Source organism: Macrobrachium rosenbergii, chromosome 20, assembly GCF_040412425.1.
Source record: "Macrobrachium rosenbergii isolate ZJJX-2024 chromosome 20, ASM4041242v1, whole genome shotgun sequence".
Taxonomy (NCBI): domain Eukaryota; kingdom Metazoa; phylum Arthropoda; class Malacostraca; order Decapoda; family Palaemonidae; genus Macrobrachium; species Macrobrachium rosenbergii.
This window is the reverse complement of record NC_089760.1, coordinates 35,827,501-35,840,287: the sequence shown is the minus strand read 5'-3', so window position 1 is coordinate 35,840,287 and position 12,787 is coordinate 35,827,501. Positions and strand designations below refer to the sequence as shown.

General features: G+C 37.6%; 1 protein-coding gene across 1 annotated transcript in view; it reads left to right on the top strand.

Moving 5' to 3' along the window:
- Window positions 1-589: 589 nt before the first annotated feature.
- LOC136848943 (uncharacterized) overlaps window positions 590-12,787 on the top strand; it is a 16,132-nt gene continuing 3,934 nt past the window's right edge. The window contains exons 1-12 of the mRNA XM_067121758.1: window positions 590-1,102; window positions 1,690-1,797; window positions 2,330-2,430; window positions 3,314-3,457; window positions 6,979-7,104; window positions 8,022-8,261; window positions 8,440-8,565; window positions 9,041-9,170; window positions 10,547-10,669; window positions 11,050-11,139; window positions 11,826-11,949; window positions 12,671-12,787. The exon at window positions 12,671-12,787 is cut by the window's right edge and continues 18 nt beyond it. Of these exons, the coding sequence (XP_066977859.1) occupies window positions 962-1,102; window positions 1,690-1,797; window positions 2,330-2,430; window positions 3,314-3,457; window positions 6,979-7,104; window positions 8,022-8,261; window positions 8,440-8,565; window positions 9,041-9,170; window positions 10,547-10,669; window positions 11,050-11,139; window positions 11,826-11,949; window positions 12,671-12,787 (1,570 nt within the window). The 5' untranslated portion in view covers window positions 590-961. The remainder of the gene's footprint in view (window positions 1,103-1,689; window positions 1,798-2,329; window positions 2,431-3,313; window positions 3,458-6,978; window positions 7,105-8,021; window positions 8,262-8,439; window positions 8,566-9,040; window positions 9,171-10,546; window positions 10,670-11,049; window positions 11,140-11,825; window positions 11,950-12,670) is intronic.

Here is a 12,787-nt window from a genome sequence, read left to right as displayed (position 1 = left end):
CTTTTGCTACAGTGTTGTAGCAAATGTGCATTTGCAGTTTCTTTTAGCCTTACTTAGAACAGGTGGTCGTTCGCACTATGCTCCTAAGTTTTGTTGAAAGAATTAGCCGTTTTTATTCTCTTTTGATGGGAAAGAACGGCCAGTCATCGGCCCAAGCTTCCAGTTTTATTAGTTCGTGGTACTTGCTTGAGTATATATATATATATATATATATATATATATATATATATATATATATATATATATATATATATATATATATATATATAGTATATATATATATATATATATATATATATATATATATATATATATATATATATATATATATATCTCATAGCAGTTATACCTTCATTTCTCTCTCATGCAGCTGAAGTTAATTACACAAGTATAAGGAAAACATTTCCTGGATCTTCAAAAATATATTTTTCTTTTCACTAGAAGCGTGGAAATATAATGGAATCTAGTCCTTTAAGATGAAGCTAGATAATGCTTAACTACAAAGATCTTGACCTTCAAAGCACTTAGCTCTTCAAATCGTTGCTCAAGATACGACAGACATAAACTATTTCCTCCCTCGTAGGGGGGCAGTGCCGTAGTGTACCTCACGTGGTGCACTGTAGGCATTACTTAATGGTCTTTGCAGCGTCCCTTCGGCTCCTAGCTGCAATCTCTTTCATTCCTTTTGCTGTACCTCCGTTCATAATCTTTCTTCCATGGGACTTTCCACCCTATCTAACAATTGTTTCATAGTGCAACTGCGAGTTTTTCCTCATATTACACCTTTCAGACCTTCTTACTGTCAATGTCCCTTTCAGTGTTGAATGATCTCATAGGTCCCAGCGCTTGGCCTTTGGCCTAAATTCTATATTCTGTTCTATTCTAAACTATTTCCTCTACTTTCCAGAAACAGACCGATTTTCCATGCACCTGTGAACACGGAGAAGACCCCCCGAAGAAAATGATAGCTGACGACGAAGGAGAGACTCAATCTGGAGCCTCCGGCAGCAGCCTGGAAGAGATAACCCTAGTGTCCATACGGTATGGATGGTTCTATTTTAATCCAGTGTCCAAAAACGGAAGGGCATTGCATCTTCTGCAGGTAAGGACTTTTGTAAATCCTCCCGTGCCAAAGACTGTGGTTTGTATGTTTGTGTATTTTAAGTTATCGTTTTCTTATTAATTACCAAGAATTTTTTCCATGGAATTGACACGTTTGTCTTACAGAGCTTTAGGGTCACCTAGGGAGACAGCTAAAAAGTTATCATCACTGTAAAAGTTGAAGAAAGTTTCAGTGTTACTTTCAAAATTATAGTAAGCGACGTACAACGTAAAGGCACCCATCATTTAATATTTATACAAATGCAAATTGTTGAAAAATCATCAATAGCGCCGGCGTAACTGTAATCTCAAAGAGTGGTACAACAGTTACTAATGATAATAACAAAGTTGTAAAAATTTCAAGAAGAATCAATACCTTATTCACTAGACGTAAAGCATTTAACCATTCGTCCCAATTCAGGATCGTTACAATTTGCAGAATGTTCAGAATTATCATTACACAGCAGTCTATGGCTGCAGAATGTTGCAAAAACCTAGATATAACTGCAGAAAGTTGCTAGAACGTTGTTATAAAATTTCAGAACACCAGAGAACCTCCTAACTAACCAGCGTCATTGTTGCCAACAGATGCTGGTTCTCCCTTTCATCCCAATCATTGCTCTGCTGACACAAAACTTCATGGTGATGAACAAGGCTTTCAACTACAGGGATGAAATCACCGCAATTGCTAACCAGGTTTGCCTTCGAAGTCACCTCTAACATTCCTTTCTTAGATAATCTTTAAACATTATTTTTACGTTAAGAATAAATTTATTTGCCTACCACAATGCGATATTTTTTTTTATTTGAAAGTCGTGAGTTTTTCTTAATTGATTACATTGGAGGAATCACAAGCATTTTTTGTTTTTGTAAAAATGGAAGGCCTTTCAAGTTCTGGAAGCTGTGAAGAGTTTAGGGAAGGTTTAAAATGTTTTTCTGCAACTTTGAAACCATTTCTTTATTACTCTCTTCAATATTGAAGAGAAAGGTTTTCAAGAAACCATTTCTTTATTATTCTCTTCAATATTTAAGACAAAGGTTTTCAAGATAGCAGTAACATTTTCGGACTTGGTAACTTCATGACGAACTGACTTGAATGAAACGGAAAAAAGGTAATCATGACGAACTGACTTGAATGAAACTGCGGAAAAAAGGATATTAGAAAACGGAAAGAAAATTCTGCTGAGAAATTGATATTTTTCTCAAGTGTTCAATGTTGTCTTTTTAGGTACAAGACACAGTCGACATTGGTCAGGTGCTCAGAGCTTTGCAGATGGAGAGAGCTGAAGTTGCCTATTACGTTCTTTCTAATGCCTCTGCTGCCCTGAGGTTAGTATGCAAAGCTGGGTTAATAGTATTGTTTTTAATTTTTAGTTCCATAAATTAATTCATTTTCCATCTGATATTTTTCTATAAAACATGACAGCTTTGGTTTTTTCTACAGAAAGTTAGAAATCTACTGAATAAGCCCATGTGTCTGCTTTTTCGGTGCTAAATTAACTATGTCGGGCTTGTCTTAGGTTTGAGGTAGATAATGTATTGCAAAATCATCCAAGTATAAACTGTTTTCAGTTTCACTTATTAATTGGTTTGTGATCTTATTGATTATTAGTAGGAATAGCGCAATGCTGAACGTTTCATTTTTTCTAATGCATGAATGAATGGTTCAATGTGTATCATTTAGTATGTAAAGAACATTTAAATTCAGCTAGATATAAATAAAATAATCCCAGATAATGTTCCATTTATTTTAGCACGTATTAATTTAAAGATGAATAGTCAGTGTGGACGAATGGAAATTTCATTTAGCTTGGAAATCACCAAAATGCACAACGTTTCTTAGCATAACTTCTCGACCTTCTTGCCTCTCCATAGGGGTGGGGGGCTAGTGCCATCAGCGCACCTCACGCGGTGCGCTATAGGCATTGCTTAAGGTTCTTTGCAGCGTCCCTTCGGCCCCTAGCTGCAGCCCCTTTCATTCCTTTTACTCTACCTCTTCCATTCATATTCTCTCTCTTCCATCTTGCTATCCACCCTCTCCTAACAATTGTTTCATAGTGCAACTGCGAGGTTTTCCTCCCGTCACACCCTTCAGACCTACTCTACTCTCAATTTTCCTTTCAGCGCTGATTGACCTCATCACAGGTCCTAGCACTTGGCCTTTGGCCGAAATTCTGCATTCCATTTCATTCCATTCTTCTTGCCTTCCCAGAATGAATCTCAGCTCTGTCTTTGACCGAACCGACCGCAAGATCGAGAGTGTCGTCCGCTGGCCCGAACTCGACGTGGCTAACACCCCCAGGGGCAAGATGTTCAAGTCCCGGGTTCGGTTTCAGATTCGTTTGGAGGACTTCAGGTGAGTTCTGTCCCCTTGACTGAGGTCTGTCTCGTTTGGGTTATTAGCTAATTGTCTCTTGTCCTGGTACCCACTGTATTGCATATATATATATATATATTATAATATATATATATATATATATATATATATATATATATATATATATATATATATATATATATATATTTATCACATCACCGTGATTCATATTCAATCAGAATTCCTTTAATATATTCGCTCTCCTCGGAAATAATATATTTTCATATATGTTACCGAAGGGGGAATTTTTAGATTCAGGACTACAGGGACGCACTATATATTTTTAGTTGATAATAATCCACCGTCCCGTGGGTCGCTGGTTCGACCCCACGGGACGGTGGACTTATTATCAACTCCTCCCCTTCGGTAACATATATTATATGGATATAAAAGGACGTTAGTATGATTATATATATATATATATATATATATATATATATATATATATATATATATATATATATATATATATATATATATATTATATACAGTTATATACATAATTTATTTATTACATGCATTTATTTATTGCTCTAGCAGCTGCATAATATATCGTCTGTTCAGGACATGCATTTTGCTGGCAGGTAGCCTTTACAAAAAGATCAGTTCAATAGCGTAACAGCTAGCGTGGCTTGTGCAATCTCTTGTGAAGAGCTTTTCTGTCTTATTGATTTTCGTCACTTTCCTTGTGGAATCCAGCGTTTCTCTTGATATCTCTAAGGTATTATAGAATAACTGGACAGTCTGGTATAAATGCCTGTTAACCACATTTCCTGCTTTTGATTTCACATTGTTTATATACAGACTGTTTTGTAGTTTATTTAACAATATTTTATTTGATGATAGAGATAGCCTCCACTTTGAGGCTTTGAACTGCTGACCTGTTATTTGCCAGTCCATCACTATATCCATTCAGTCACAGGGAATAAAAGGAGTAAAACCAGAATTGTTGAATCACTGCAGGTTTGCTGTACCATATCTTTGGTTTTACCCGCTCACTGCCCCACCTTCAGTGAATAGATATACTCTGTTCTAATATTACAATCTACAATTGCGTTGGAATATCGAAAAACTCCAGGCTACAAACATCTTTCCTTTAGTTTTTGTATAAAGACTTTTTTTCGTTGCGTGTGCAGTAGATGGTAAGTAGGGGGACAGGCTGTAGTAAGTTAAGTTATCATACATGTTTTTAACATGCTTGTCTTGTAAGTTAACAACCAGTTGCTTGTCTTGTAAGTTAACAGCCAGTTTCTCAGATCAGTAGTTCCTCGTTGGAAAAGTCGGTAGAGTTCTCGGCTAGCACTTTGCTAGGACCGAGTTCGAGTCTCCAGCCGGCCAATGAAGAATTAGAGGAATTTATTTCTGTTGATAGAAATTCATTTCTCGGTATAATGTGGTTCGGATTCCACAATAAGCTAGGTCCCGTTGCTAGGTAGCCAGTTGGTTCTTAGCCACGTAAAGTAAGTCTAATCCTTCGGGCCAGCCCTAGAAGAGCTGTTGATCAGCTCAGTGGTCTGGTTAAACTAAGGTAAACTTAACTTTTCTTCTCAGATCGGTAAGGTAGAGAGTAATAAAGCATTCCGTCCCACTACAAGAAATGGAGAAACAAATCCAAAGTTATTTAAATATACAAACATATTGAAAAATAAAGCTATACAGAGAGTTTTCGAAAATCTGTACGATTGGAAATGGGAATCGTACAGATTTTCCAAAGCTCTTGTGTAGCTTTAATTTTGAATATGTTTGTACGGATACATAACTGATGATTTTTTTTCTTCCATTTTAATACTCATGCCACTATGAGTGATTCTTAACTGAAAGGAACCCATAAACCAAGAAATGGGACGTGGTTTCGACCGGGACATCTATAAAGAACGGAGGAGGATCCGTGAAGGGAACCCGATTAGGTAGTACTAAAATAAGAAATAAGGGAAAGAGTCGATTCCCAGATTCTCCGAAATACGATTTCTGATGAGACAGACAGCCGTAAGAGGATTATTAGACTTCCAGTGACCTTCAGTAATGATTAGGTTGGTAAGATGGTCGCGTGACATTGCGAAAGAAAGGTAAAGGTCAGTTATTCGTAATTAAATGATAGGGCTCTCTCTCTCTCTCTCTCTCTCTCTCTCTCTCTCTCTCTCTCTCTCTCTCTCTCTCTCTCTCTCTCATTTGGGTACTTGTTAGAGTCGAGACTAAAAAGAAGAAAAGGGAAATGTTATTTGGAAATTAAGAAAGCTGTTAGAATTGACGAAAAAGAAAGCTGTATGGAAGTTTTAGAACTAAATTAAAACCAGAACAGAATAAAAAAAAAATTAATCTGTATAGGCGCCATTGTAAATCGAGTTGGATAAGTAATATAAGTTAGGAAATATCTTTGGAAACCAACTACTATATTGTAATAGGATAAAATGTCAGAACTCCCTCGCAGTGGACCCTTCATTTTCATTCATGGAATGGTCCACTGGTGCAGTGGTTAGTGTCGTGGCACACCACTCAGATGTCATGGGTTCGCGTCTCCCCCAGGGCGGTGAAAAGTCACTGGCTCTGTATCATGATCAATTACTGCTGCAGTGTGGGGTCTGCGGTGGGTGGTTGAAACCAACATTCTCTGGAAGCTTGAATTTCAAGTCAGTGGTCCCTTTGGTGTGCTTGTTCCATGCGAATAGGTTTCATCTACTGAAATAATAATAATAATAATAATAATAATAATAATAATAATAATAATAATAATAATGGAGCTTAATCTCTTTTGCATTGTGTGTTTGCTCCACCACGTCAAACAAAATGTCTTATTCGATTTTTTTTACTTCTATCCATAACCCTGTGGTTTAAACCATAGTCGGAAGACATCCTGTTTGTTCATATTTTTATGCTCAAAGGTCTGGATATTTTCTCTGGACCTTGATGTGCTCTAGAGACACTAGGTATAGGGCTAGTTTAAAGCACTATGCGCCATTTCCTATGGTTTTCTAACTTAAATTGTTGATTATTTATGTATATGTTTACCTGCCTGTTAGTTTACTTGCACTTATGTTATTTTCTTCCCTTTGTTTTCTTATTTTTTTAACCCATTGATGTTCGATTACTTGGGCGTTTACTGTACAAGTGAATGGCTTTGCAAGCTTGGTCGTTACGAAAAAATGAGAATAATAATGACCATCTTGAGGATCTTAGCTGTTGTTCTATTTTATAAAATGGGCAAGTTTTTTGGTATTTCGAAATCAAAGTTTCGTTACTTTTCTCGGGCCAATTTAGTTGTTAATGCTACGTTTTTTTTTTTTTTGTCATCTCGGTTTGCTGGAGCGGGTTGATAGGTCTACGTCATCCGTTTTAAGGAGCCCTTTGTGCATGGACTCATGTCGGCATAAGACAGGCTTAACCAACTAGTCTAAACTAACCAAACCAACCAGTCTTTGTAGTTTCATTAAGGAGGTGAATTAGATTTCAGATCTGTGTAAGAAATCATGAACTTATTATTATGCAAATAATATGTTTTTCAGGGATTCAATAGACCCGTATGAAACCAAAATCACCAAAGTGGTCTGGTGGTACAACAACGCAAACTCCATCTTGCTGAACGTTCTAGTATCTCGGATTAACGACGCAGATGCTTCGAACATGTGGAGGTGAGTATTAATAAGGGTCTCAGGAAGCCGTTTCGAATCAGTCAGGATCGTCCTTTCATTAATAACAATGTGGAAGCATATGGCTTTTTGCATATTTTTGAAATTTCACTATTCACTCATCATTTAGTCCCAGTGCTTAAACCTATGGCTTAGACCTGGTACTCCATTTCATTTTAATCCTTCGGGCCAGCCCTATAAGAGCTGTTAATCAGCTCAGTGGTCTGGCTAAACTGTTGTATGATAATAATAATCGTTATTTTAGACCAGTGACCTAGATAATTATGCCATAAGTTTTACATACCAGTAATTTCTTTGACTGAGTTGACATAATTTAGCTTCCCCCACCCCTTAAGGTGGCTCAAACTCCTCTCCTGTGTTCTCAGGTGGTTTGAGTACCAGCAGAACTACTAGATGTGTCTGCTAGGCCATTTCTGACACCCCTATGTACCGTTTCCATACTTGCCTTACGATCAGCCTGAGAGTGCCATTATTCGTAGCGTCCATTTATTTATTTATTTATATATGTATTATTTATTATTTTTTCCATTGCATTGTCCTTCCATTTTTATATACCTTTTTTGTTTTTTGGTCATGTGTCTAGTTTCCACAACACAAGGATGAACATGGAATCTTCCTCACTATTATACAGATGCCTGGAACTCTTTGATGGACTTATAAGAACCTTTTATCGTAAGGCAGTTGGCAGAGACTGACGCAAGGTTTCACTAGCCAAAATTACTGTATATACCATTACCTCAGAGTAAACTCTTTCGTAAAGTTTTATCTAGTCAGTTGCAATAGTGGGCCCAGAATAACATTTCACATTTTGGCACCAAAAATGCATAAATTCAAACCCAGTAGATTGTAACAACCCTTTGGAATTCAGATTACATTTCCCTGAATAATCTCCTCAACAGGACGCTGGTGGCTTACAAGAACCTCATCAGGGCAGAGGAGCATTTTGGAATTGCCATGGTGTACGGGTCGGCCTATTATCTCCGAGGGGTCATGGATTCTTCGACGTATTTAGCCTGGGTAGAAGCCAACTCGCTGGCCTGGTCTTGGCTTAACCAAACGCTGGCTTTATCCCCCACTGTAGAGGAAAGGTTGAACAGGCTTGGGATCTATGATGCTGATATGGAGGATATTGCAGAAATGTGAGGTGGAGGCGGATGTTCTTAAAAACCTTAGACTTATGGCGTTGTTTGCAAAGATATTTCTAGTGGGTTCCATATAAAAACTTGCATTCCTTTCCTTTCAATGTTTGCATTATCCCAGAGCGGTTCTACCCGTTGGAATGTTATTTACAATGTGCTGATTTATTTTGCATTCCAGAGAAGAAATAATCAACAACCAGCCTCGGAACAGCTCTCTTGAAGCTGCTAACAACTTCTTGCAGGAGACTGCATCCTTTCTGGATTCTGTCCGGGAGGTTGAATCGACTCTTGTCGTAGATATCAGGTAAACTGGAAGTCTGTGTATTTTGTGTATTCAGTCCAAGTATACACTGTAATCAGTCGTCATATACAATATCAATTATTGTGTACTTCCAGATTTTGCATTCAAAGGAGGACAATAAATATTATTGTGATATTATATTTACACTACAACCTATCTTGATAATGTCTGTTTAATTTTGTTCATTATATTTCATTGAAAAATATATCCTATTTAGATCAAGTATAGATGAGTGAATACGTTATGGTTCTGACTATACTGAGGCCTTTGCCCAGTAATGATATGCCAGATATTTAATTATGACACTGAAATATTTCAATTAAAAACTCACACGGTTTCATTACATCACCCTCCTTCATTATTTTCTGCACTGACAGAATCACAGGTAATTCAGCTTAAATAAGTGCGGCTGACTGGGCATTAGCAATGGGCCAATAAAGAAAATACTTAGAACTAAGAGGTCTTGTTATTGTTTCAGGAACAAAATCGCAGAGGACCTGGACAGAGCAGACCGCCAGTACACTTTAGCCCTGGTGGTGTTGGTAGTGGTCCTCGTCATTTCCCCAATCATTATTCTCCTGGTTCGGAAGGCTACAGGACTCGTACATGTTAGTTACAAGTTCTAAATGGATTTACTCGTGTAGTCTGTGATTCAATATGTAGGTTTTCAAAAAAAGAAAGCGACATTCCGTCAGGTGGAAGTAGGACCCAGCTCAGATAATTATACTCTGATTAAGGTCTCAGCATGAGATACAAGGACACTGCTCTTCTGTTGTCGTGGTTTATCAAGCTAGTAAAAGGGGTGGCTCCACTGTGAAAAGAGTAAGGTGCAAAAGAATCAAGTGTTTTTAATCTCTTTGCAAATCTATTCTTCGTTATTTTTTTCAACTAGTGAACCTTATAGGCCTTAACCTGTCTTAACTCACTAACTTTTAGGGTTTCAGTAATGACTTTAAATTCAATTTTTTTTTTTTTTTTTTTAAGGGGAACTGGAGATTCCAACTGCCAGTGTTCATAGATGTTGTTCATTGATGGTTACTGGTTCGAGAGAAGGACGGTAGCAACCGCTTGGGCCTGCTGAGATGATGAAGTTGCAATCATACCATAAGCAGTAATGCTTCATGAAGCCTTATAATTCCAATCAGTGCAGGATCCCTTATGCCATCATTAAGACAATTTCCCTGAGAAGCGTGATTTTATTGAGCTCTTTATTCTAATTTTCGAGGCCCTGACTGATGAGATGATTCTTGTAAATTATATATATATATATATATATATATATATATATATATATATATATATATATATATATATATATATACACACACACACACACACACACACATAGTAATTTCACGGATTTAAAGCTGCTTCAAATTCTTGCAACGAAATTCCCCTTCATTCAGGCTGTCCTACATATCTTTGCACCAGTCCTTCCTTATCTCTGAATTAAGTGTCCTACTAGCTCCAGTTTTTAAGGAGTACCTTACAGAGAGAGAGAGAGAGAGAGAGGCAGCACAGCAGAGTTCGAAATGCAAAAACAAAAGGTAACATCATGATGACGATGAACTTTAAAAAAAAAGTGCTGGCCTTTGCTTTTCATAATGAATACTCACTAGTCTGCCGTAAGTAAACGCCTTAAGCTCTACAGAAAATGTAATTTGATGTCAGGGTAACCTTAGAAAAACTGCCAAGTTGTTGCTAGTTCGGAAAGAATTTTCTAATAGTTACAGTATTAGAAATTCGTCTTCAGTTTGCAATTAATTATTATCCTTGATTGTTTCATTTTGACTACCTTTGGTTCCCGGGCTTACTGACCACTGCCGTGCACGCCAAATTCCCAGAGGCTCTTGCAACTTTCAAAGCATTTCAAGTTTTTTGGATGGGGTGTTCTTGTTCCAGAGATGGTCACGGAGGCTTATGTGCCAAAATGGTCCGATATTGTTACCGTTATAAACATAAACTGCTTTTCTGCTTATTTCAGTCTTACGCATCGAATCTGCTTTCGAAGTCGGTTGAGGTAAAACGCGAAAAACGGAAGAGCGACAACCTGCTTTATCAGCTGCTGCCGAGGACTGTTGCTCATTATCTCAAGCAGTCCAAACAGGTAAATAAGAGAGTAGTTAAAGGTTTCTTTTTAAAGAGTATATGATGATTTCTTTCCTACCGTAACACTTGTGAGGTGGTGCATCGAGCTGTCTCAGCTATGGTCCGTAAACAAAGGTTTTGACGTTTTGTTGTGTATTTTGTATTTTGAATTTTATCTCATATGAAGTATGCACCTTTTGATAAAGTAGGTTTACAGTTTCGTCATAGTTAGACCTTAGTACTACATTCTTAATAGATTTGAAACATATCTTTATTTCTGTTTTTTCTTTGCACTTCAAACTTTAGGATAATGAGTCCTCCCTTGTAAAAAAAATGGTAGACTAAGAAATGTCCAAATTTCAGTGGTTTTTCTACTCACGATTTTATATTTGTCTCCAGGTTCCGGCAGAGTTTTTCGAATCGGTCACCATTTACCTCAGTGACATCGTTGGTTTCACAAGGATCTCCTCTGAAAGCAGCCCTTTGCAAGTAAGCATCTTGGAGGGAGATTCGGTGCAACACTTGACTCTAATTTAGGTACCACGCTAGACACTGGATTCCTCTTGGTGTCCATCTGGATACCATTTGGTTATCACATTGACAGTTATCCTTTTGGTAATCTTGATGATATTCATTTATTTTTTATCTTTGGTAATCATTTTGATTTCCTTTATTTTCATTTCCTTATTTGCAGCCATGCTGCAGTCCTCAGGTAAACAAAATATTTTTATTTGGGTGAACTTAATTATGCATTTTCGTAGACATGCTAGTATCCTTTTGAAAACCTATTCATTTCCTTTCTGGTAGCCAAATCAGTACCTATTTGGTGGCTTATTTGGCTGCCTTTTGGTAAACATAACTTCTCGGTTGGCAAACTGCCTTAGGCTTGATAGCCAGGGTGTTCTCTTTTTTGGCAGCCACGTTGGTAGCCACCACGGGTGGCAGAATTGAAGAACCCGACATATACTCATTGCTTTCTTTCATTTAGCCACAAGGCAAGATGACACTTTCTCACAGCGCATATATATAAATATATAATATATATATACATATACAAATGTATATAAAGTATATATATATATATATATATATATATATATATATATATATATATATATATATATATATATATATATATATATATATGTACACACACACGAACTTTCATTCGACAGGTGGTGATGCTCCTCAACACCCTCTACAAGCAGTTCGACACCAACATCGAGAAGTTTGATGTTTACAAGATGGAAACCATTGGAGATGCGTACATGGTGGTGTCGGGACTGCCTAACAGGAACGGTAACTTGTATGAAGTTGCTAAAGGCTTTTTACGATTATAACCTACTATTTGCACCTCCTCTCATATTCTCTTTCTTCCATCTGACTTTGAACCTTCTCTAACAATTGTTTCATGGAGGAACTGCGAGGTTTTCCTCCTGTTACACCTTTCTGACCTTTTTACTGTCAATTACCCTCTCAGTGCTGAATGACCTCATAGATCCCGGTGCTTATATTCTGTTCTATAACCTACTATCTTTATAAATACTACAATTTACTCAGTTATGAAGGCAGTGGTTATGTGCACAAAGTGAGAGAGAGAGAGAGAGAGAGAGAGACGTGACAGCAAATTTCACCCAAATATTCTACCCAAAGCACTCCGTGAAATTGAACAGAGAGAGACCCTCGCAACTGAAATAAGGTCATGAGAGAGAGAGAGAGAGAGAGAGAGAGAGAGAGAGAGAGAGAGGTGGCAATAGCTTCAAGCTAATATTCTGCCCAAAGCACTCCATGAAGCAGAAGCTGAGAGAGAGGTGGCAGTAGATTTCATCAAATATTCCATATTCAAAGCACTCCATGAAACTGAACAGAGAGAGAGAGAGAGAGAGAGAGAGAGAGAGAGAGAGAGAGAGAGAGAGATACTTAAGCAACTATTCCACCCAAAGCACTCCATGCAGCTGAGCAGAGAAAAACTTCCCAACCCAAATGAGGCCATTGACCTTATACTCCCCTTATCCTCCAGGTGACCGCCATGCCTCCGAGGTCGCTGAGATGTCCCTAGTCCTTCTGGACATGGTTTCCAAGTTCGAGCTTCTGCACAAGAAGGGGGAGATGCTGCAAGTGCGCATTGGCATACATT